This window comes from Lentinula edodes, assembly GCF_021015755.1.
Source record: "Lentinula edodes strain Le(Bin) 0899 ss11 chromosome Unknown C8R40scaffold_27, whole genome shotgun sequence".
Classification (NCBI taxonomy): domain Eukaryota; kingdom Fungi; phylum Basidiomycota; class Agaricomycetes; order Agaricales; family Omphalotaceae; genus Lentinula; species Lentinula edodes.
In genome coordinates, this window is record NW_025764333.1 from 414,566 (window position 1) to 437,078 (window position 22,513).

At 46.3% G+C, this 22,513-nt stretch overlaps 7 protein-coding genes across 7 annotated transcripts; 2 read left to right on the plus strand and 5 right to left on the minus strand.

The window, feature by feature from the left end:
• Nucleotides 1–488: 488 nt before the first annotated feature.
• Nucleotides 489–6,159, minus strand: C8R40DRAFT_1050636 (uncharacterized protein; the record flags this gene model as incomplete). Its single annotated transcript, XM_046224644.1, has 26 exons — nucleotides 489–516; nucleotides 575–641; nucleotides 695–974; nucleotides 1,030–1,134; nucleotides 1,188–1,855; nucleotides 1,910–2,184; nucleotides 2,237–2,376; nucleotides 2,425–2,499; nucleotides 2,556–2,642; nucleotides 2,695–2,854; nucleotides 2,919–2,973; nucleotides 3,032–3,206; nucleotides 3,262–3,286; nucleotides 3,344–3,409; nucleotides 3,457–3,548; nucleotides 3,596–3,665; nucleotides 3,717–3,784; nucleotides 3,835–3,928; nucleotides 3,978–4,016; nucleotides 4,074–4,170; nucleotides 4,226–4,307; nucleotides 4,363–4,491; nucleotides 4,543–5,055; nucleotides 5,112–5,345; nucleotides 5,406–5,533; nucleotides 5,586–6,159. The coding sequence occupies 26 exons, from the start codon at nucleotides 6,157–6,159 to the stop codon at nucleotides 489–491; spliced, it is 4,326 nt and encodes a 1,441-aa protein (XP_046084323.1).
• A 567-nt stretch (nucleotides 6,160–6,726) lies between these two features.
• C8R40DRAFT_1114444 (FAD binding domain-containing protein) lies at nucleotides 6,727–8,975 on the minus strand. Its single transcript, XM_046228516.1, has 5 exons — nucleotides 8,562–8,975; nucleotides 7,884–8,494; nucleotides 7,804–7,828; nucleotides 7,009–7,733; nucleotides 6,727–6,951 (listed from the first exon to the last, which is right to left on the minus strand). The coding sequence occupies exons 1-5, from the start codon at nucleotides 8,644–8,646 to the stop codon at nucleotides 6,871–6,873; spliced, it is 1,527 nt and encodes a 508-aa protein (XP_046084324.1). The 5' UTR covers nucleotides 8,647–8,975; the 3' UTR covers nucleotides 6,727–6,870.
• A 1,102-nt stretch (nucleotides 8,976–10,077) lies between these two features.
• Nucleotides 10,078–11,793, minus strand: C8R40DRAFT_1114452 (uncharacterized protein). The gene is made up of 7 exons (XM_046228517.1): nucleotides 11,567–11,793; nucleotides 11,307–11,478; nucleotides 11,082–11,237; nucleotides 10,915–11,027; nucleotides 10,718–10,866; nucleotides 10,517–10,661; nucleotides 10,078–10,461 (listed from the first exon to the last, which is right to left on the minus strand). Exons 1-7 carry the CDS (start codon nucleotides 11,647–11,649, stop codon nucleotides 10,287–10,289), a joined length of 993 nt encoding a protein of 330 aa, XP_046084325.1. The 5' UTR covers nucleotides 11,650–11,793; the 3' UTR covers nucleotides 10,078–10,286.
• A 16-nt stretch (nucleotides 11,794–11,809) lies between these two features.
• On the minus strand, nucleotides 11,810–15,035 carry C8R40DRAFT_399935 (fungal-specific transcription factor domain-containing protein). The gene is made up of 13 exons (XM_046234936.1): nucleotides 14,748–15,035; nucleotides 14,580–14,624; nucleotides 14,407–14,526; nucleotides 13,682–14,357; nucleotides 13,546–13,625; nucleotides 13,328–13,497; nucleotides 13,182–13,275; nucleotides 12,718–13,114; nucleotides 12,532–12,662; nucleotides 12,439–12,478; nucleotides 12,290–12,386; nucleotides 12,194–12,236; nucleotides 11,810–12,139 (listed from the first exon to the last, which is right to left on the minus strand). The coding sequence occupies exons 1-13, from the start codon at nucleotides 14,822–14,824 to the stop codon at nucleotides 12,082–12,084; spliced, it is 2,028 nt and encodes a 675-aa protein (XP_046084326.1). The 5' UTR covers nucleotides 14,825–15,035; the 3' UTR covers nucleotides 11,810–12,081.
• C8R40DRAFT_399934 (uncharacterized protein) lies at nucleotides 15,036–17,854 on the minus strand. Its single transcript, XM_046234935.1, has 2 exons — nucleotides 17,771–17,854; nucleotides 15,036–17,717 (listed from the first exon to the last, which is right to left on the minus strand). The coding sequence occupies exon 2, from the start codon at nucleotides 17,708–17,710 to the stop codon at nucleotides 15,248–15,250; it is 2,463 nt and encodes an 820-aa protein (XP_046084327.1). The 5' UTR covers nucleotides 17,711–17,717; nucleotides 17,771–17,854; the 3' UTR covers nucleotides 15,036–15,247.
• Nucleotides 17,855–17,933: 79 nt separating this feature from the next.
• Nucleotides 17,934–19,132, plus strand: C8R40DRAFT_1114457 (uncharacterized protein). The gene is made up of 3 exons (XM_046228518.1): nucleotides 17,934–18,684; nucleotides 18,790–19,018; nucleotides 19,100–19,132. The coding sequence occupies exon 1, from the start codon at nucleotides 18,410–18,412 to the stop codon at nucleotides 18,665–18,667; it is 258 nt and encodes an 85-aa protein (XP_046084328.1). The 5' UTR covers nucleotides 17,934–18,409; the 3' UTR covers nucleotides 18,668–18,684; nucleotides 18,790–19,018; nucleotides 19,100–19,132.
• C8R40DRAFT_400672 (GRASP55/65 PDZ-like domain-containing protein) lies at nucleotides 19,116–20,521 on the plus strand. The gene is made up of 4 exons (XM_046234938.1): nucleotides 19,116–19,861; nucleotides 19,917–20,179; nucleotides 20,232–20,278; nucleotides 20,330–20,521. The coding sequence occupies exons 1-4, from the start codon at nucleotides 19,486–19,488 to the stop codon at nucleotides 20,403–20,405; spliced, it is 762 nt and encodes a 253-aa protein (XP_046084329.1). The 5' UTR covers nucleotides 19,116–19,485; the 3' UTR covers nucleotides 20,406–20,521.
• The last annotated feature ends 1,992 nt before the right edge of the window (nucleotides 20,522–22,513 follow it).

The following is a 22,513-nucleotide window of genomic DNA, read 5'->3' on the forward strand; positions in this document are numbered from 1 at the left end:
TACTATTATTTTCCTGCTTTGTGGTACAGATAATTGTGACTTTTCAATATAGAACCATAGCATTCTACTAACCATTGGCCCAATTCTCCAACCACCAGTTTATTTAAATGTACTACAGTATCAGATACAGTACTGGTGCACTATGGAACACACATATTCCATCAGTCTGCTCATTCACTACACACAGTCTGAGGGATGATTCAGGGAGGTCCGGGATACTCAAACAATTCTGGTCATCCCTTTGCTGCCTATCAAATAAGGCACCCTTCACCTTGCTCGCAGTGGTCATTGAACATCCATAACCTCGAGTGGTACAAAATTCCTTTTAAGTATAGTTGTCTCTGTCTGTTCCGTAGCTACTGCACTTTAATGTAAGATTAAATAATAGAATCGGGTATATAACTATGTACTAGCCACTTATTGATGATTGTACTGTAAACTATTGCTCAAGAGTTCATGTTGAATGGATGTCCAGGATTACAACCACACTAGTCATAGATAGGAAGAGGAAGCAAGCTGCAATGAAAGCATAATTTTCAGCCACAACTGCCGCTTGAAGAATTACTATACACACCGGTCTGCATTGAAGAGGAAATTGTTGACAGCATCCTCACCCTCCAGGAATCTGGTAGGGTATAAAACTGCAATGAAGGCCTTAGACACGCAACAATTGAGATAGGCGAATTTCATTCACCAAGGTGACCATTAAGCTCTCCTAGTAATGCTTCCATTTCATCTCTCTCCCATTTTTCGAACCCTTCAATTCCTCGTGTAGATTTGCGAGTTTTTGGATCTTTCTCTGATGAACTCGCACCGAGATGTAAATCTTCATTCTCCTCGCCTTCCTTACTCGGTCGAGAGTGATTATCTTCCTGCTCATCCGCTTGCGCACTCTTTCCTTCCAATGGAACATCCTCATCGCCGGTTTCAGAAGGAACACGGCCGACAACATCTGACGTTGTGCTGTCGCGGAACTTCATGGAACGGTCATTAATGCTGCACTATGTTGGAAAAAGAACAGTCACTGACTGGCTTATTTAGTCGCTCGTGATGAATGACGAATTCCTTATATTGCTTCCACGTGGTCACCAAATCGTCTGGAACGGCATGAAATACCTTTCTAAATATTTCGGTCTATGGATAATTCAGTGACGTTCTGGTTGGACCAAGATGGACATTGCACAAACGTTGTGGACGGAAGACGCAACCCAGACGTCCTTCCAAAACACATCACATATAGGGTCATCAAAGGCTTGCGGATCGACTTTTGGTCTAGGGGTCGGAAGCGTCCACTTACTCCCGAGTTTGCTCGTTAGTTGTTTTCGTATCATAGAACGCGCCCGAGGTGCTGCTCTTTCTTGTTCGTCAGCATCATCAACATGAGACCTAGCTTGAGGGGGTTGATTGTCAGTTTGAGGTGAGATGGAAGCATTTGCAGGAGCCCCCAAAAGTTCCTCGTCTACTCGAGGGTCCTCAGGAGTTCTATTTGTGACCTCGGTGTTGGATATGTTCTGAAGAGTTGAATCTCCCTTTAAAGGTGAACTTTCTGTTGATGAGTCCTCTGTTTCAGATTTCCCATCACTGCCTGAAAGAGTACCCTCTGACAATTTGTCTGCAATAGGTTTATCATCGGCTTCGGCTCCTGGCGGACGATGTTCCATCACAGTCTTCTCTTCCAAAGTGGGGACAATTGAACTGGGAAAGCCCTCAACCTTTTCCCCGTCACGTGTGAACATCTGACGTTCTTCCCTTAAGGCTGCATTTGTCGCCTTCCCAGCAGTGTCCCTGCTCAATCCGAGTTTGTGAAGTATTTCCTTTTTTTCTTGAGACCCTGCCTCACCAGTCGCGTGAAGCGCTCAAAGACAATGAGAGTCAATGCGTTGCGCATCTCATCAGTGAATGAACTCACCTTGCCTGAAACCATCGATACCGTCGCGCAGCAAAGCACCTGCAGGAGTCCGCTGATGGGCTTTCGAGAGTTTAGTGACACCTTCTTCCTTCCCATACTGTTGCTGTGATTCTGGATCCCAAGCTTCCTGTTCATGTTCTGCTTTGCGGGGTTCATTGGCCATGAGATCCTCTTCGTATATTGCATCCACATCTACACCAAGATGTTCTCGCATGAGACGCTTGCGGAGGGTATGTGCAAATCGTCCGACTTGGAACGGCTTGCCAGCCATAGTACTGAGAAAATGTAAATCCACCGCGGTTGAGTTGAAGGGGCAAGTTCACTTACCCATCAATCATATCGGTATCTCTGATCACAGCCGCAATTTCTGAATCACGGTCACCTCGCTGGGAACGTTCATTTACGTTTGCGCTTCCGATGATAGCAAGACGGTCATCTACAATACAGACTTTGCCGTGAATGTAGACCTATATTTCCACCTTAAGAAATTATTTCACGATAGAGGATTTTCGTACCTGCTCTGTGGTCAAAACATCACCCCGCAGTTTTCCCCAATTACGAAGTGAGAAAACTGTAATATAATCATCCGGCTGGAATGATTCACTGGATCAACTACCCACAAAGACGATTTTGTTGATGCACTTACGTCGATTCCTTCCTTCCTTAAACGAGCAAAGATAGAATGTGGACCCCGAGCAAAAGTACGGTTTTGGCATTCCAATATGATACGCACCTATGCTTGACCTAATTAGCCCACGCCGACATAACGATTACCACGAGCTTACCGCGCTTGCATCGCTGTGATCAATAGGAAACTCGAATCCAGGTAACACCGGTATGACGATACAGCATTTCCAAGGCGTACCGTCACGATGCGCGCGGAGAATTCGATGGACCAGAGCGTCACCAATCTTGTTCTCGATCTTAACATCATTGACGACAGTCCTTCAAAAGATCGGCGATGTTCTGTCAGTCCAGAGGCGCGAAGGGAAGAGGAAGTAGATCTTACGATGTGATAAAGAATTGGTTTTCGAAGTACACGAAATGCTCTGACATTTGAATAGCTGTCGCCAAAAAAAATTAATAGGCTTAAACAAACGCCTAGGATGAATGTCAAAGTACCTTTGAGATATGCGTTTTGAATCGAATGCTCGATCCGACTAGGGGTACCCAGCGACCATGGGCCAGCTGAACGACAAATTTGCATTTCACAGGTGCCGGTGAGACCCATCTGAGTTAATTCGCCTGGTTTGAATTCAGGTGGTGGGAGAAGGAAAGGCATCGTTCGAGTATGATTCTGATTTGAATGACGGTCAAACGAAACTATTCGACCTGATCCACAATGAACTTACCTTGATTCGCAGAAGGTAGTTCCATCTGGAGACATCGAACATCACATCAACTTTATATTCCTTGAGTTGAAATTTCCCATACCTCTGGACAAAATGGCGAGCTAAATCCCTAGCAGGCTGTCCTACGACTTGCAATCCAACATCGTGCCTTTCGAAATTCTGATACGAGAACAACATTACAGTATAGTCACTTACCAGGGCATACGAGGAATCCTACTTCGATCGTACATATCTTCTTCCGGCTTGTTAAGAGTGAAGAAATCGGAGACTCGAGGATTACTGTAGTCCTTGCCTATGCTTTTTGTCAGCTGGGGAACGGTTTTACTACTCAGACCCTACCAGGCCATATCTGTGACTGGTCGGTATCGGGGTCGTCTATCAAGACGTGCTGGGAAGTGTCCCATCTAATCAAGTATGTTCATCGAAATCCGAATGAGTGAACAGCACAAACTCACCGGCCAAAGCAGAGATCAAGACCACCCATGAAAGCAATAGCCTGGTCTATGACGCAGAGCTTTTCGTGCTACATCCTCAAGGTTAGACGGAGACATGTCAACAAGCATCAACTCTTACGTGAGCCCAATAGAAGGTTCCAGTCTGGAAATGCGAAGGGGAACGTTGGACCATGATATTTGGATGAAGTGCTGTAAGCCGTTGTTTGGAATAGCTAGGAAAGAATTAACCCAAGCGCAAACTTTGAAAAGGTGTAAACTCACTTGCTGTCCGTAGGAGTTGTTCGACTCGAAACCTCCTGGCTAGTGAACATATCAAGATTGAGAAAGAGGGAAACACAAAAAGTTGCAATCACGTACTAGAGGATGATGAAAATCTTGACACCCTCCCTAGCCTTGCTCTCCAGCAATTTATCCAACCGATACCGATCCTTGTTCGGACGCCGTAGTTGCAGTTCTGTAATACATAACTAGTCAAATGGCGGAAGCCGCATTAATGTCAAATCGCATACCAGGAGAGAGCCACCAATCATGTATGTATATATTTTCTTTCGCCATGAGGATAGCTCGAGAGAGATTCCAGAAATAGTCCCGCTATGCAGACATCTAAGAACGTTGTTTGAACCACGAGGGTAATAAAAGCACAGACCCCATCAACCAGCCACTGTGTCGCTACATTTAGTCGTATCGGGGCAAAACTTTCGAATCTGTTGCTTCCAGTATAGTGTGACGCTGCTGCCGCTTTTTCAAGGGCAGTTATCCATTGTAACATTTGTCTCTGGGTAAAAGAAATGAAAAGTAGCTCAAATCACATATCATTCCCGCATACCTGATTCCTTGCGAATAACTTCCATCTCATCTGAGAGTTTGTAATGAAGAATGTATGCTTGGAGACTTCATGAACGTTTGCCTTTTTCTTCTTCTTGTTATTTGACCACGGATGTTCTTCGCCCATATTTTCGTCTTCTGCTGGCCCAAGGGGATTGACGTGGGTGGAGGGGTCGAGCATTGGGGTGGCCACACGGGAGGAAACAGAGGACCTAGAAGAAATGCTAGACGTGTCATCATCATGATCATCCTGCCGCCCAACGTTCGAGGTTGTCCTAGCGCGTGTGTGATTCCCGAAATGGAGAACCTGAGAAAAGTGACCGCGAATGGATCCCATGAGGGACATATGTTCGGTGTCGGTGTTGACTGACATCCGCCTGTTATCAGCATCATTCTCAGCCTTCTCATCGGAAAGGGAATCCGGATGTAACAGGCTGAGACCTTGACGGTAGTAACGCTTAGGGCGCTCGATAGTAAAATCTGGGTCTAGCATGAAGACGTCCCACACTTCGAGCTGGCAAGCAATAGCATTGAGAATGTATGTTAATGCTGCGTTCAAATATCACATACCTCACCAGGTTCTTTCATGACAACTAGATAGCTTTCTCGGATCGCACACCACCGAGATTCTTTTTTAGCTTTCCAACTAGCGCCTTTCCTGCCAAAGCCCCCGCTCCTGCCGTTCGCTGCCTCTATCTGTAAATAACCACCTTTATACTGGAAGCCACCGGTTTGCGCATGGGCGATAGAGAAAGCGCTGATTTCAAGGAAACCACATAGACGATTAGAGGCTGGGTGAAACATCTTTCCATCACCGAGTCAAACCATGTAACACAGAACGGGAAAGGGCCCAAACTAACGCACCACAGCACGTATCAAATCAAGAAGGTAATTTTCCAAAGCTTCACGTTGGAGGCGTGCAAATTCTGAATGACCGACTTGAGCGCCTTTCTCTCGACCCTCCTTCTTCAGAAATTTAAAATAAGGTAGACCTAGGACGAGTAAATATCAGTCCACAGGTATGAGAGTATAATTCAGACTCACTTGTGCGGGGAAATTCTGGGAGCCCATCTACATTGCGATTATACGCATTGGAGACCGCGTAGTGGGTATGCAAGGAAATAAAATCGCGGAGCTGTCGATATATGACCCAACGGGCCGCACCGTTAGCGTATTCGCATTCGATCCGAAAGACAGATTTGTGACCTTGCAACGGATGCAAACTATCACTAACGCGGAGGCGTAATCGATGAAGAAGTACGGGAACCCTGCGATGACCTTTCTCGTCGTGTTCAAACCATAGTCGTAGCATCAACGTGGAGAGGCCTCCGGTTATGAGTTCATCGGTTATATTGACTGCGCTAGAGGTAACAGCCGAAGGTCCCGGTCCTGAACTCGGATTTTGGTTGGCAACCTGAGGGAGGAGAGAGCGCAAGCGTCCCCATTTCACGCGACCGGCCTTCTGAGTTTCAGGAGACGGCGCTAGTTCCTCGGTTTTCACTCTCCGCAGACTAGGACCAATTCTATCATCGTCCGGTATGGCCTGCGCGCCATCTTCTCTACCAAAAGGCGAATCTGGGGCATTTTCGTCTTTGGGACTCTCATGAAACCACTTCATTGGATTCCAGCTTTCTTCAAGAAGCCTACTTTCTCTCTTCTTCCCCTTCCTATCACTAGAGAAGGAACCGTTTCCAGTTTCAAGCGCACCACGAAACGGAGTATTCTGGCTGTCGGAAAATGGAAAGCCGTTGCCTTCTTCTTCTTCGTGGTTAGTGAGCTTCGGTTCGCCGCTCTCAAGTTTACTGTTTGCACGCGAGCCGGCAGGAGAGTTGGGCAAGGAGTAAACATATGAAAGAGATCGTGGAGGACCAGTCCTCATAGAAGGAGTTGTAGGCGGAGACCGAAAATGAGCATGATTGTGGGGTAAATCTATTTGAGATGGATGTGGTGAATCCTGAGGAGGAGCTGGAGGTTCGTTGTGGTTTTCGATTTCTGATTCATGTTGGCGATGTTCTTTGAGTTGGTCAACCAGGTCTACAACATCAATGTGGGCCATCCCAATATTTGTGTTCTGAAGTTTAGACAACAAAAGGTACTAAAGATGAATTCAATGTCATGACGTCATAATCGCTTGACTAATTCTCACGCCTCTCAACGCGCCTGGGCGCTTGATCGATCACTGCGAAAGAGGGGATCCGAGCAACCATGAACTAGAACTAGTACAAAAAGTTTTCATCGTTCGTTATCGATTCAAAAATGGCACGTATGATACAGTAGATACACCTTGCGTCCGAGAGGGTTGGACCCTTAGAGTTTAGAGGCTTAAATGTTACATGATCCTCTTACATCTGGACGCGGAAGCTCCTGCCTTTCTCCCGAACACGGCGCCAGCAGATAGCCCACTCCCTCCCTGTGAGAGTGTCAGGCTCATTCAAGGTCAAATGCTGGTATAGTAACATCGACATACCGGATAGTTTTTATAGAACAGACCACCAACCATCTCGCCAGCACAGAACAATCCGGGTATAGGTCCTGACTCAGATAGAACTGACGCTGATTCAGGATCAATAGCTAGACCACCGAAGGTAAATGTTATTCCACAGCAAACCTTGACAGCCATGAACGGAGGCTTGTCAATAGATTCTGCCCAGTGTGACTTGGGTGGAGAAAGCGACAAATGGGAAGACTGTGTAGACAGCCCGTCTTTGACGGCAGGATCCCAGTGCCAATCAGGATTTTCTAGTTTATGCTGTGTAACAGCCGCGTTGTACACTTGAAAAGTTTCAATAAACTTCACTTGGTCCGTCAACCCGACTTCAGCAAGTTTGCGTGCTAGATCTTCAATGGTGTCAGCGTATACTTTCTCGACGACTCCATCTCCGTATTCTTCCTTCCGTAGAATATCGAGCATCTTCGAATCCCAGACTTGAAAAGCAAAACCTCCAGGCTGCGAAAGTATTGCTTTCCCAAAACGGGCATACGTGTAGTTTCTGTAATCTTCGCCCTCGTCGACAAATCGTTCGCCATTACCATTTACCATGACGCCTAATGGATAGCCTGATTTTGTGAATTGGTTCGTGAGATCTCTCGCACCAATTTCAGGTGCATTAAAGTCCCAGGTTGTACTATGGCATGAGGCCCAGTCCCCGACTAATTTTGCCCCTACGCCCTGAGCGATGGCGAAGCAATCCCCTCCGAAGAGCGATAGCATCGTTAACAAGGAGCTGATAGCGAACGAACCACTAGCATTCGATCAACTTACCTGTGTTGAAAGGGGTGCCTCGGACCTGTTTTCAAATCAGTTCTTAGGAGTTAAGGTGAGTAATAACTTCCCATTCGTACCTTTGCTTTTTCCCAGCCCACGCCCAAATGAGCAATTCTCAACTCTGAGCTTGCTTCAAAACCCCCGGCTGCCAAAATTACTGCGCGGGACTCAATTGTCAATTCAGACCCATCCTTTCGCACTACTACTCCGGAGACAGCGTTATCCCGCATCAAAAGGTTCACCAATGGACAGTCAAACCAAATCTCGACTCCGGCTTTTCCGAGCGCCTTATGTTCAGCAGCAATCAGACCTTTGCCCCCGTCAGAGACACTGAGAACCAATCCTCCCCAGAATTTTTGTCTCCCATCGACTTCGTATGCCTGGCGGTTAAAAGAAAGAATAAATGGGACCTGATGTCCAGCGAGCCAATCTACAGTATCGCGGGAGTTGTTCACCACTGAGGCAGCTAAACCTGGATCGGACCGTCTTCCGCCAAGCCGCATTATGTCCTCGATGAAGTCTTTATGACTGTATGGATTCAGATCGATATGCTTAGCTTGTTCCGGTGTAACATTCTGAACGATGGGCAACAGATCATCTAAGCCATTATGGACGGTTCGGAAGGCACCGGCAGTGAAGTAGCCATTGCCTCCGACCCAGTCTGGTGAGCATTTATCCACAAGTAGTACTACAGAGGGGGAAGATGTTCAGTGATTTGGAGTAGAAACACAGTACCGATTAAGACGCATACATACCTTTTTGGCAGCCGTTCTCCTTTGCTGATAGAGCAGCACAGCTCCCTGCATTACCGGATCCCACAACTATACAGTCGTAGTACATAGAGCGCTCAGAATATTTGTCTTTTACCTGACGGTGAGAGGGGGAAAAGGCAAAGCTTGTACTAGTTCAAGAGCTGGTCAGCTGTTCAGATAGATGATATTGCGGCGGTTTCTGCGCTCGGGCATTCGACAGTCGCACGAAGGAGAATTCCTGAGAAGCAACAGCAGATGAGAGACCATCCGGCCACGGCGATTTGAATCGTTGAATCGATTGTTCAAATTGAAGTCCCTGCGCAACCCCGTGATGTGATTAGCATTGATTCGGCCGAACTAAGCCGAACTTCCAAAGCTGAAATTCTGCCTAATTCTGCTCCCTCTACCTTCCCAAACTCCTGATTACAATCCAATGGAGGGTATGGCATTGTTAAATTCATTGAGATGAATATATATTATTATTATCACCCCTAGTTATTAACAAGCCAGACTGTGGCCATGATACTACGCATTGTGCAAAGGAAATTTGACGTCAACCTCTGTCAACCTATTCCCTTCAACCAGGCGTTATACTCTGTTATACTTGAAGAGGGAATTCTTCGAACGACACGTTATCTTGTTTGAGAATAGCAAAGAAAACCCTTCAGTTCCTGGGAAGGAACGTAGCGGTAAGCAACGCAGCTGGTCAAACTCATATAGTAAGGAAAGAATGTACCGCCCAGTAATGAAGAAATTGGAGATGAACGTCGTGTCTCAACAAGTTCTCATACGATCGTGAAAATTTTCTCAAGGGAACGACCTTGGTACCCTATGACCGTGAAGTGGGGCACGGCGAGGGTCAGGGAGTGTCGTTATCAAGTTCGACGCCGACGCTTTGACTCGAGGTTTGCAAGAAATATGTTTTTTCTCTCCAACGATTCAAAGATCTCACGCGTAGCAGAAATAGGGCCCTACAATCATCTTTTGTGGAGGAATTGGGGGTATGTAGAAGTCAAAAAGCAAACCGGCGAAGTTTCTTTTGTGGAGTACCTGAGGCTTGAAGTGCATTTCTTACCAAAACGACACCTGTATTTCTGCAGTACATCTATGTCTTTCTTCGTAATCATGGTCATGAGAAATGCCTATGAACGATTCAGATGCATAGATGACTTGAAAAATATCGTATCGTTCCAGATTTCTAAAATAAATGCTGTGACGTGTTCGTCTTCGGAGAGGGAGAGAGAAACTTGCTTGATCTTGCTCGGCAACAACATCGAAGTCTTTCTGGTCAGTGAGATTATTCAGTCTCGTCATCCTCGCTTCAGCTGTGCCAGTGTGAAGAAGCGTCGCACGGTATCTGCGTTTTCAGTCTTTTCTTGGTGCGTTCTCCCGATTACTTGATTGCGGTAAACATGGTGAGCTTAAGGAATGGGGCAAGAGTAATACGCCACAGCTCCCGAGTTATGTGGGAAGTTTGATGAAGAATTGCAGTTTTGAACTTCCATAGAAAATCAAGATATGCTCGGTCTTGGTTTATATGCTCCGACTCGCTATATTTTCAGACTAACCTGCTGGATCCCATGGAGCAGGAATCTGACCAGAGATGAGATTATGTATCCCGCCTTATCCCGGACGATCGAGAGGGATCATTGAAGGAAGATACACGAGTAGCAGCAAAACGGCAAAGTATACACATTGTCTATACTCAGGTGATGTAGGAATTCTACGTCATGACATGGATAACTTGCATACCGATGCGCCGCCTATGTTCCCATCGAAAGTGAGGAAATTAGCGATAGGAGGCTCACGGGCGGCAAGCGTCTTCAGGATGTCCTGGGCCAGCAGACCACCAACGATGGCGCAGACAGGTGAAAACTCATGTACAGCTGTCATCGTTACGGATCTTGGGAATGGTCATCAAGAAGTTCGTCTGAAGCATGCTGGGCTTTTAGACTTACTCAATCAAACTGTGAGGTACCGTCGTGATGACTTGTTTGTTCACATCTGCTTCGGAAACTAGAGCGTCTGCAATCTGTTGAAGCTCTCCAACATCTTGTGCTCCGATAGGAAGACGCTTTCGAATCGATTGAAATTGCCAAAGAGCTGTTGGGTGGAATATTAAATTTCGAAAATCGCGAGATTAATACAATGTTCCTCGCCTAATATAGCGAATACCGAAGCTGGATTGAGCTCCTTCGTCTGACGTTTGGAAAGAAGGGACCATCGATGGCGTAATGCATCCTGTAAAGATGGATATGATACTTTCATTTGGATGCTCTTTGGAGCATCCTTAGGTGAAGATCGATCTCTAGTATCAATGAGCGACGGAAAGCATGGGCGTAACGGCGCGACCTACGGAGAAATGTAATTATGGTCTAGTAGATCGCAGAAAATATATCCTAAAAGACCATAGGTTCCTCCTGAATAGAATGGTTTTCTCGACCGACGACATATGTTATTCAGGCGAATCTGAGAGACGGATATTAGCGGTGCTACTGTGTAAAACACCTCTGATTTACTCACAAGATCATCACGGTCCCATTCTGTAATACAAACGAGGTCAACACCATTTACAGTAGATTCAAAGTTTTGATTGTTCAGAACATTGAAGCTTGGGACGGTTTCAACGGTCACAAGTGGATTCAGGTTTTCGATTCGTGCCTTTGCCGCATCGACTCTCTGGATAAATGTGATACCGAATATTCTCCACTAAATCTCCGGTGCATGGGTGGCAAAAGAAGGACTCGCCTTTTTCCCCACATCGTCATCGCGGAAAAAAAATCCCGCACCAAGATCTTCCTCTTCTACATCGTCCGCATCTACAAGAATCAGCTTCCCAATACCCGCTAGCACTATGTTTTTAATGGTCTCTGTGGCAGTTCCCCTAAGCCTGACCACAAGAATAGTAGCATTACGCATCCTAATCGTTTCGATCAGTCAACAAAACCGGTCTATGTTCTGAAAACGGACAAAACAAGTTTTGAGTACCGCGTCGAACATATTCTTACCTCTGCTGCGCTTCTATACCCCATAACCGAATTTGTCGGTCGTACCGGCCTTGCTCTTCCTCTGTGAATTCACCAGAAGCCATCGTACTAGATGACGTCCAAACTGAAGTTTGCCTTGCTGTCAGTAAGATTTCCCAGTTCGAGTGGAGTCTCGGACGCAAAGGTTTTGATTATGGAGACTGAGGAATGTTTATTTTAATGAAGTTGAGAGTCAAGGACGCGATAACTTATAAGCACGTGCACGTTGTGCACGTTACGCTTAACACCCATGTTGCTAGTAGTAGTACTAGTAGCTATGTTGATACAATAAAGTAGAGAGACAAGCAGATTTGTCAAATACAAGTAAGCAATAAGTTTGATGATGAGGGTATAATGGGGGTATAGGTACAGAACAGGTACAGAAAGCATTTAGGAAGATACAATGTCATTTAACTTTACAACCCAAACCCATGAATCGAGGGTTAGCATCCCAATGAATGATAAATATTTAGGACGATGCTGTCAGATTCGTGTATTCAGCCAATCATTGGCATTCCGTCTCCGCTTGAAGTACCGTCGCGATCGTCATCCAAACTACAAACAAAAAATTAGAGAAAGGTCAATCGCAGACAAGCACTGGTTGCGCACAGATAATTCCTCTCAATTTCGGATAGGATGCTGAGGAAATCCCCTGATTGTGAGGCGTGAGCCAAGGTCCCATGATCGCGAACCATATGAACATACAAAGATACGCATGAGCGCGGGCCGCTGAGGCAGGTGCAATCTCTGCCTTCTTCACTGCATCAAGCAGGGTAGATGCTACAAATCGTACTTTGTGGACCTGCAAGTATATTGATTGGAACAATTCGGAAAAAGGAATTACAGGGACTAACCAAGCTGGGTCCATTGGTAGCAATCGATTGAATGGGGATGCTGAATATGGTTATTCATCATCTGACATGCGAGTACATGAACAGCGACGTTACCTATGAAGGATATTGAGCAATTCGCTGGCAACCGCTTCCCGATCCTCAGCCATCTTCTGATCGTCGAGACTGCCCTGCAAAGAGAGCAAAAGTTCATCGCGATACTGCTCAATGACGAAACGGACAAGTTGCTACATAGCACAAGTCAAATTCGGTAAATGGTCAATCAAATGAAATCGAGCATACCTGTGTCACGTAGAGGTTCGCTTGCATCACGAGGAAGGGATTTAACGCATTGGCCCGAGAGGCATTTGGATTGTCGAAAAAATCTTTGACCTCGTCAAAAGTCGCCTTGCGGAACCCTGCTCCTCCATATTCCGGGGGAAGATGTGAGTGTGAGAGAACAGGCTTGAGACGAAGCGGTTCGGGGGCAAGGCTCAAAGCACCTAGTATTCTCTGGTGTAGTGACTGCACCTCTTCCAACCGGGCGGTAGCGAATTGTCCTTGGGGTGGAGACCTCTTGTCTACCCTGATCCGCACAAGGATTTCTCCGAGGAGGGCAAAAATCCGAGACGTGTAGTTCAAACCCGACACCAAAGCAGTTTTTCCGTGTGGTTGTGGTAAATAGGCACTGGGAGTGATACTTGAAAACCGAAATAACACCGGGTGAATTGTGAGGCAAGTTCATACAGAAGAAGCTGTGTACTTACTACTCGTCATCCAACTCTTTCGGGAAGTGCACGGAACAGTCCTCGTCTCGGAGACAAATGGGTCTTCCTAAAAGGATGGACATTGATTTATCGGCTGTACATGTGAATTCAATTTTTGTAACGACAACACAGTTAAACGCTCTTACCACCGAAAAGAAGCCAGAAAATCCGCCGTCGAACTTCACATTCTATGGGATCGAGACCATCGTAAGAGGCCTCTTCGTGCATGCGGAGCGTGACAGCAATGTGCGCAGCCTCCCCGAATGCTGCGTGTTGTGTAGCATCGTGCCCCTCGCAGAAATGATACACGCAGTCGCTATTCTGAATTGAGTTAAGTGTAAGAGCATGTTGTGATGATACATACAAGTAACGTATAACGACATGCATCGAGGTCGGAGGGTCGTACGAAGCCACTGATATATGTCGACTAGCTTCATGACATGTCTGAAGCAGCGGTTATAGATTAGATCGTAGTAGAGCTTTGACATGGCGGAACTTACTTGTGCTAATTTGTGGACCACAGGACGTTCCATAGGAAGGTATGATCGAGGAACCTGCACCAATGTCGAAGCTACGGTTGACATAACAAGAGCAAAAAAGAGAGGGTCTCGTTCTTCTCGTCGGGCATGCAAGTCGGCCATGAAGGAAGGTTTATGAACACATGGAGTGAGCGGATAAACAAAATCGAAAAACAAAGCAATAATGAGATAAATGGTGTCTCGAGGCGCTATTTCCTCAAGGCGATGAGGACGATAATAGTAAGAAAGGGGAGGGATCGTGGACGGCGAGTGATGCTGTTTATAAGACCAGTTGTACAAGGGATACGTGTTGAAGGAATCGGAACCAGGAAACGTGGAATTCTCTTCGGCTTTGGGAGAGTGGGACAAATCATTGGTGAAGGGGGGCGACGAAATCGTATTGCCATTGGTAGAAGAATAGTGGGCATGAAATGAGTCAGCGGCTATGGGATACCGTGAGGGTGAGATTGCAATGGAAGGGATGGACATAGTCGGGCTTGTGTTGATCGGTGTCTCCGAGAATGGGCTTTTCGGACCCAGGCTTGGCGAAACCACAGACTGGCTAGTAGATACGGGGGAAACAGAGAGTTCTGAATCAGCAGCGGGCTCCGGTAGTTTCGCAGCAGCAGCAGCAGCTTCTTGGAGACGCCGAAGATACCTGGAAGGAGATTGACATGAAATATACCTGTGACAACATAACAACATACAGGTTTGGGGGACCGCGTTTCTTGGGCTGGTATTCGTATGTGCAAGGTACACCGAGAGTGATACAATGCTTGCATGACTGCTTGGGATCATCAGAGTTTTCGCGCGCACAGCGAACCTTCCTGTTTGACAATCATATTAGAGGAGGACCTGGACACAGATTAAAGATATGAACCGGCTTCTGCAAGCATCACACGATTGACGAGATCTCCCTTCTGCTCTGGAAAGCCCGTCAGCATCAAGCAGAGCAGTGTGAAAATAAAATAACAACATCATAGGTATGTAGGTTAACCGCGTAGTGGAAGAACAAAGCTAGGGGTGAACGAATCGTGGGAATGCTTACCTTCTGGGTTCATTGTTTTGACAATCTGAAGGAGGCGTGGTCGAATGTGATTCTTTTTTTGGACGAGCAGCAGGCATATTCTAGTTATCGAGAATTGGGCTGGACAAGCACTGTGGTTTTTTTTTCAAGGAACAGGCGGTAACATGGACTTCTTATATATCAACAAACAATTTTCTTCTTCTGGGTTTTTAAAATGTATTTGTCTTTTGAGCAATCCAACTGCAAACTTCATCATGCAACCATGAGCCCCGTGATGACTTTTCGTATCGGGCAAATCCCGGTCTTATCCTCACCATCTGGCCAGTCGCCCAATGCCTTCCACTTTCGTTCTGATATGATCAAGTTTCTACAGGACATAACACCCGAATCCGATTCGGTACTTTTTAAACCTTCCTCCACGTGAACCATAGTTCCCTTCGTCCCATACGTTGTAGTTTATTATGAGCGAATGAATTATGGGGTAGTGTATATATTACTTTATTTGGGTTGCAGACGTCTTGTCACTTCATAGCATGATATGGCGGTCGCTCCCAAAGTTGGTTAAGCATGTTCGACCTTGACATTCCTGAACCTAGAGTCTGAATGATACTTCGTCGTAAGAGGCGTCGTACGAAGATTTGCTCCTGGTCATCCCATTCCGAGGAATACTTTAAGAGCAATTTCCAAAACTCGAAGGCCAACACAGGTTCGCCTTCCCGAAGAGCCGCAAATACCATAAACTTCCCCATGTCCGGAGACGAAAGCCTCCCATTGTCCGGTAAAGATTTGAAAAGTTCTAATGCATCCTTCAAAGGCGCATTCTTCCTTGTACCGGAACCATCCTCTAGAATGACACTCGCACGGGTAAGTGAAAATAGTCCCTGAGGGGAAAGTTGAATATTGCCAGCCTGACGTGCCAGTTGAAGCAAGTCCCCCACTAGTTGCATGTCCCCGTGAACTAGTGCCTGATGAATGACCGTACCGAACGTAACTGAGTTGGGTTGAATTCCCCTCTGGGTCATGACTTCAATCATTCTAGCAGCGCTACGAGGATTATGCTCAGCAAGAGCGGAAAGGCCGATGTTGATGTCGTGTAAGTCCGGAACTTCACGACGACGAATGAGGTTTCTAAAGACCTCGAAGCCTTTGGTAAAATCTCCAATAACAAAATAAACTCGCGCCAGCGAAGATAAATTCGCATGCTTAGCATGTGCTAGTGGTTCATGGACTTGAACAAAAGCCTCTATGACCCTTTGCACGAAAAGTCTGATGTCTTTGGCACGCTCACTGAGTTCAGCTACACTGGGCTTGCCATTAGGATCTCTCCGCTGTGAAGCGTTGGATGATGCTTCGTGGTTGCTACCTGCATGATTTACTTCCCATCCTATATTAATGGAACTATCACCGAGTTGTTCGTTTTGCAACGTATCAGATGCATCCTCGCCGTTGTCCGGAAGATCTGCCTCAATCAATCTGGCCATTCGCGTGAAGAGCCTCACAATACGGGTTAAGAGAGCATTATAACCAACCACCGATGCCTTGTCTTTCCCGATTGCGTATCGCTCCCAAAGTGTTCGGGTAGCCTTCCCAAACGATTGGCTGGCGACCAGAGTCAGAAACTTGGGCCTATCGTTAACTGGAAGGAATGTATCATTCTCTACGACTTCGTTTGCAAGAACACGGGCCAAGTGAGTGTTTCCCTTCTCTTGGGTAAGAAAGGCCATCAGGAACAATATTGCTCGACCTTGGGGACCAGGATAATGATGTTCTTTTTCGATAGCAGGCTCGCGTGTGAATGCATACAGTCTTCTAGCAACATTGCCAGAGTTACATTCTGTAGCGGCTGTATAAACCAAGCGAATAATACCGCCTTGAATGGGGGCTAATAGATGAACTCGAGAGATGACATCAACACAGAGTTCGAGCTCGAAAAGATTGGGATTCCGGAGAGTCGCGTATAAGGTGTCAGTGATGAGGTCAAGTAATTGGGGATCTAGGGACTGCTGTGGTTCTTCTATGGACTGTTCATCTGCCGGCGACGGAGTCGGAGAATTTAGAGATGCGTTTTTCTGTCGAATAGCAGTCGTCAGATCTACACCGGAGGGAAGATATCTGAGAAGTAGGCGATGAGCGAGACCACGTTTGTACCAGTACAAGCATGCTCGGGAAAGGGTCACCGAAACAATGTAGTAAAAGTCGGTCGAAGTGGTAGGCGCCTGTTGTACGGCCTCGGGGGGAATGAAGAGCTTTTCTGTGAGCGCCTGAAAGAGCTCGAGAATCAAACTCTCATTCTTCAACAAAAGAAGATAGGACAGAAGCTCGAATGCAGCCTCAACTATGTCCGGCAGTTCATATGATACAGACCTTGCACCAACAGGAACACGATGGAGCAGCTCAAGTCTGCGCATAATATTGGAGTGCAACAAGACACTAAAATCACCAGCAAAAGGCGTCCGTTCACGTTCGACCGTAATGCGATGTGCAAGCGTTTTAAGATGGTAGTCAGTAAACTTGTCGAGTTGACTACCCCATGCAAGCGCGTTAAGTATGGCCAAGATAGTATTAGGCCAAATGAGCCTATGTTCGGTGTCGAGAATAAGGTGTCGCAGCGCTCGGTTTCGCTCCGGATCCGCGCGTAGGTGTAATATGTCGGCAGCAACGTATCCTACCGCAAGTTTGTTATTGCTCTTGACAGCTTCTTTCAGAAGGCGAAGCAATGTAGCTATGTGCACCTTGTGGCATGCCTTGGGCCGGGAAGATATGTATTCTTGTAAAGTCATATTGACAGGAGTCCATGTTCGCGTTCCAACATCTTTCGTTTCAGCCGAGCTGGAAGAAGCTGAATCGTCTGTATTAGGATGGGGGTTCGGTAGTCCATATGTGGATGAAAAATGGGCGCGATTTGAGAGAAACGGTAATCCTGGTGTTAATCTTGGTTGCAAGGTGTACAGTCGATGAAGCAAAGGGCGGCGACACAGAAACATAAGTCAGCTGTGACGCGAATGATTTAGTGCAGCAAAGGAGAGAGGGAGTCGAATACGCACCGCATGCCGCAAGACGTGGATTTTGTCTCGGGCCAATATTTATTTGCCCGTCGTGCAACAGATACTTCACCAACGACGCGAAGGTTGCAAAATTTTGAGTACGTAACGATTTGTCATTGGGCATGTCGGCCCGCTCCAGAAATTTTCATTGATTGAGTCTTTTCCCAAGATACTTATTTCTTTCCTGTCTATGCTTCCAGGCTGCTTTCAGCCCTACGATGCTGCCATTTTCGAAATCGCTACTACGACGTTAAGAGTGTTAATGTACTGCTGTAGACTGCTGTAACTGGGAAATTATACTAGCACTGAAGATTTCGAATGGACTTTGCTCATATTTACCAACGGCGTAGCCCCCTCGCGTCCTTATTCCGAACTGATGATTTTAGAAAAGCGTTGATCCTTCGATACCCCCTCAAGTTCCTGGGCTGCAGACCATTCCCAATCCGATTTCTGCTAACGTGCTGGCCACGTAGTGGCACTGATTTCCATCCGGGTCCGCAATACTTGGAATTTTGATCCAGTGAAGGTCAAACAATTACCACCCTTCCGTGAAATATTTACGTTTGTGAGTATCAAACTAATCTAGGCATAGAATCTCCTCCTCGGGCGAATTCATTCCATCGCCTTTTTCGAGCTGTAATGCGCTGCGGTATTTGCCTTGTTTTATTTCTTCCTCCCCATCCATATCTTGGGATCTATCTGCTTGGATTCAGTCGACGGCAGGACTCGCGTCTGGTATTCTCCAGGACCATGTTGTGGATCTTCGTAGAACGGTACTTTTTCGGCGAGACCATGGATTGTCTGCGGGGTAAAAAAAAAGCAATTGACTTACCCCAACAACATGGTACCCAACAGAATAGTAAAAGCTTCTCGATTCTCGGACCAAAAATCGTTTAAACAAACCTTGTATAAATGTATGGTGCGGGGGCTATTTCTTTTCGAATGTTTGCTACCCTTCCTTCCAAGTCCCTCCTTCTTCGAACTACGCGGTACTATCAAGCATCTGACAACCTTTACAGAGTCACTAGTTCAGTCAATGTACCAATTTCTAGGTCACTCCACCGACTTGGCACATTTAAATTATATTATAGAATGTTCAGGCTTCTGCTCATGATTTTCGAAGTGTACCGTGTACTGCAGTTTATCCGGTGGAGCTCACATGGTAATGCCATTGAGCAACGAATGTAGCCAAACAACCCAAACAAATTAAGAAGGTGCCAAGCTTCGTGAATGTCCACGGCCGTACAGGTAAATATTATCGGAAAAACTTTGTAAATATGGCTAAGAGTTTTGAATGTAATCGGTTCCGCTCTTCAAACTTTCTTTCAGGTTGATGCGATCCGCTTGACTACATCATGGACTACATAGTAAAGTAAACGTTACTAAATGCAGATTATGTACAATGAGCTGCAACGGGCCCGAATTCTCGTTGGTGGCAAGCTTCCCGATGTGCGTTGTGGATAATCCTGCTGGCCACAGACTACCACAATATGGCTATACCGCAGCAACTTCCATCGAGCTTCGTTGGACCTCCAATTCAGCCTTCATAATCATTTGGCTTTCGTAAAACTAAAAAATTCAGGACCTGCCAGAACTAGTTATAGTTAGAGTGGAAATGGCGGCTGATTGAAGCTCGCAAGGATAAGTGAATGTCCGATTATTCTGGGAGTGAACTAGAAAACAGATAGGTAGCGGTCTTTGAACCAGGGACCTTGATGATAAAGCCCCTATTTAATATTAATGATCGCCACGTGTCTCGTCCGCGTCTGCTTCGATCCGTGATTTTTTACGACTACCCTGGAGTTTGGAAGCTTATACACTGCCAACTTCCTGCGTGCATGGGTGCCTCACAGTCGACTTCTGAGGCTCACTCTCCTTCGCAAGCTCTCCACGTTCTCAGGGTCACCCCTTCTTCTCCAGCATCCCAAACGAATATCGAACCGTTTTTCGACTTCATCGTAGGCTTCGAAGGAGATTCGCTGTCATCTCACAGTAACATTGATGTTAACGAGCTTGAGACGATTGTTGAAGCGCACGAAGGACGCGTTCTCAATCTACTTGTATGGAGTAGCAAAAATCAAGATACCCGAGGCGCGTCCTTTGATGTTACAGCAAGACGACTTTATTTACTGATTATACTATGTAGTGGTTCCGATCACTCCATCTCGGCGATGGTCCCAATTATCGCCTGAAGAATATCAGAACGATTCGAATGCACAACCTTCGTTACTAGGATTGAGCATGCGTATGTGCGCTCCGGAATACGCCAATAACGTCTGGCATGTCCTTGACGTTTTAGAAGGGAGCCCAGCTGAAAGTGCTGGACTTGTTCCATACGGGGATTACATCATAGGATGGTCTGGAGGTGTGCTCAGTGCTGAGAATGATTTCTATGATTTAGTTGAAGCAGTGCGTATCTTTGTATCATGGCTCTGCTATATTTCTAACCATTTCGTTATAGCACATTGACAAACCCCTGCGGGTATATGTGTATTCCCATGATTTCGAGTAAGTACCCCTTCGGTTATTCCAAAAGCCTATCTCTCATGCGGACGATAGCGCGCTTCGCGAAGTCGTTCTGGTTCCAAACCGGCATTGGGGTGGTGAAGGCTTATTGGGCTGTGTATTTGGGTGAGTATCATTCTTTAGGACAGTCCGTACCCTAATTCTTTTGCTATAGCTTCGGTTTACTTCACCGTATCCCTCCTCCGGATCCTGACCATGTACCTGGCTCTACGCCACCCGAACTTATAGAGGAAGATGATTACCACGAAGAGCAGCTGTTCGTTCCTGCTGACGTGCATGTCGAGTCTGGACTAAGTAGAGTAGCGGAATGGCGCGATCAGGAGAATCTCAATCGCGGAACTATGCCCCCACTACCCATTCACGCCAAGCCTTCCTCTTCCATGGAGTACGAGTCCTGGTCGGAAGCGTCAGGCCCAGAGACCGCTGTTCCTGGGTCACATACCCCGGACCGCTATCAGATGAACGAAGAGGACGAGGATTACATCTCTCCATCCCAAGAAACTCCTCGGAGATCGTCGCCTTTGTCCCATGCGTCTCCTCCAAATTTCAAGCGTGCTTCCAATTCGCTCAGCGGCACATTCATGAATGGTGATTGATGATCAATCTGTAGTCATGTTATTGCTCAACGTCATACGACGCAAGGTTCACCAAAAAGTCTTTTTTCGTTGAATGATCATGATCGTCTATCGTCCCCATTCTTCAGGAACCCTGTGGGGAGGCCAGACAGTGATGGTGTTAGTGACCACGGCGAACGAACCAGCGTCGCTGATACTGATGCCTCTCATGAAAGTGGAAGCTTGACCAGTGTTGATTAAATTCGGGACCCGGCTTTTTCGACTGTGGCACCGGATTTCAGGGCGTGGTCCCGAGTTCGGGTAGTTCAACAGTACATAGTAGGTTCCCCTTGTGTGTACTCTGATCCATTCCTCGATATCCAGAATAAGAATAGGAGATTGCCTTCGACCTGTGTCCACGCATTTGTCTCTGAACCCCAATTACGAGTGTCCTACACTTTGCGTTTCTAGAAGTAAAAAGTTCGTCCAATGGATCCGTTTCATGCGCTGCAGTCCCGGGTGCAAACCGAAGTTTTCAAGGTGATATTCATGTTGCTGCAATTTGGCAGTAATGTTCCGGTACATATCGAGGAAATTACATTCCTTGAACTTCGTGGAGTGAGTATTATAGGAAATCAAAACCGTATCTGACATATGGTGAAAGATATTTTTTCAGGTTATCTATGATGAGTCTGTCAATGTACCATCTGCTCAAGGTGTATTTAGCTTCAGTTCTTGAAGCAACTGCTGGAGATCGTGGCTTCGCTTTGACGAGATTACACAGCTCTAGCCAGCCGGAGAAACCCAATTTTGATCTATCCCCTTACCTGAGCAGATTTCAAGGGAAAGGAGAAGTTCTAGTTCCAGTCACATTGGAGCAGGTTTTCATAGCAGGTAGACTGCGCCGCACATCGCGCTCGTGTCATTTTTACCGAAGTCACCGAAATCACCTTCTCTTTTCTGGACCAGTACCCCAAATTTCTTTGCTGGCTTCGTCTTCAGGCTTCCTCCTCACACCCCCACCCTCCATGCGGTGGTGGAACACTTCCTGGTGCATTTATTTGCGGTGATAGACCATACTTACATCCATAAGCTAAGAACAGCCTATTTTCGTTTGATTTCATTGTTTTTTACCCTTGGTCTCTTCCCAGTGAGATCATTAGAGATAGATCTCTCCTTCGTCGGAGGTAAGCACATGTACAGCACTTACGTCGAAATAGTAATGTTAGTAGGTGTACATTTCTTGCTCGCAGTCTGACCAAATTATGGACTCGGATGCGAAGATATGTGAAATAGCTCGTCATTCTATGCACTGTGAAAGTTATTTGGGATCAAAAATATAGTATTCCAAAGAACTAACCTATCACTGGGATGCAAAGAGACGACCATTTCCGAGTTACCGTGATGTCAAATGTCTCCTCACTTATGAGAGTCTTCGCAAGGACGCGCTCAGGCTGATAGCGTTCCACGTCGCTATTTGGTGAAGACAAACTTCACACCCGAGTGAGACTTTTGCTGCAGGATACAGACACAATTTTTGAGGAGTGATATTTATACCACTACATTTATGCTTGTTTTTTCCTTGGGCCTCCTTTCGTGGTTGATGAATTAATTTTAGGCTACAGACCATCGAGCTGTCTTAGGGGCGTAACGCGGAATCGCG

What these genes read in the sequence shown, in the direction of transcription:
- C8R40DRAFT_1114444 (XM_046228516.1), bottom strand. Translation starts at nt 8,646, where the DNA reads ATGTACTACGACTGTATAGTTGTGGGATCCGGTAATGCAGGGAGCTGT. An exon ending in GGAGAACGGCTGCCAAAAAG is followed by an intron (nt 8,495 to 8,561) that starts GTATGTATGCGT and finishes CCCCCTCTGTAG; the next exon opens with TACTACTTGTGGATAAATGC. An exon ending in TGGGCTGGGAAAAAGCAAAG is followed by an intron (nt 7,829 to 7,883) that starts GTACGAATGGGA and finishes ATTTGAAAACAG; the next exon opens with GTCCGAGGCACCCCTTTCAA.
- C8R40DRAFT_1114452 (XM_046228517.1), bottom strand. Translation starts at nt 11,649, where the DNA reads ATGGCTTCTGGTGAATTCACAGAGGAAGAGCAAGGCCGGTACGACCGA. An exon ending in GACCATAATTACATTTCTCC is followed by an intron (nt 10,867 to 10,914) that starts GTAGGTCGCGCC and finishes CATTGATACTAG; the next exon opens with AGATCGATCTTCACCTAAGG. An exon ending in GTACCTCACAGTTTGATTGA is followed by an intron (nt 10,462 to 10,516) that starts GTAAGTCTAAAA and finishes ACCATTCCCAAG; the next exon opens with ATCCGTAACGATGACAGCTG.
- C8R40DRAFT_399935 (XM_046234936.1), bottom strand. Translation starts at nt 14,824, where the DNA reads ATGCCTGCTGCTCGTCCAAAAAAAGAATCACATTCGACCACGCCTCCT. An exon ending in CAAAACAATGAACCCAGAAG is followed by an intron (nt 14,625 to 14,747) that starts GTAAGCATTCCC and finishes CGGGCTTTCCAG; the next exon opens with AGCAGAAGGGAGATCTCGTC. An exon ending in TTGCTCAATATCCTTCATAG is followed by an intron (nt 12,479 to 12,531) that starts GTAACGTCGCTG and finishes AACCATATTCAG; the next exon opens with CATCCCCATTCAATCGATTG.
- C8R40DRAFT_399934 (XM_046234935.1), bottom strand. Translation starts at nt 17,710, where the DNA reads ATGTTTCTGTGTCGCCGCCCTTTGCTTCATCGACTGTACACCTTGCAA.
- C8R40DRAFT_1114457 (XM_046228518.1), top strand. Translation starts at nt 18,410, where the DNA reads ATGCGCTGCGGTATTTGCCTTGTTTTATTTCTTCCTCCCCATCCATAT.
- C8R40DRAFT_400672 (XM_046234938.1), top strand. Translation starts at nt 19,486, where the DNA reads ATGATAAAGCCCCTATTTAATATTAATGATCGCCACGTGTCTCGTCCG. An exon ending in CAAAAATCAAGATACCCGAG is followed by an intron (nt 19,862 to 19,916) that starts GCGCGTCCTTTG and finishes TATACTATGTAG; the next exon opens with TGGTTCCGATCACTCCATCT. An exon ending in TCTATGATTTAGTTGAAGCA is followed by an intron (nt 20,180 to 20,231) that starts GTGCGTATCTTT and finishes ATTTCGTTATAG; the next exon opens with CACATTGACAAACCCCTGCG.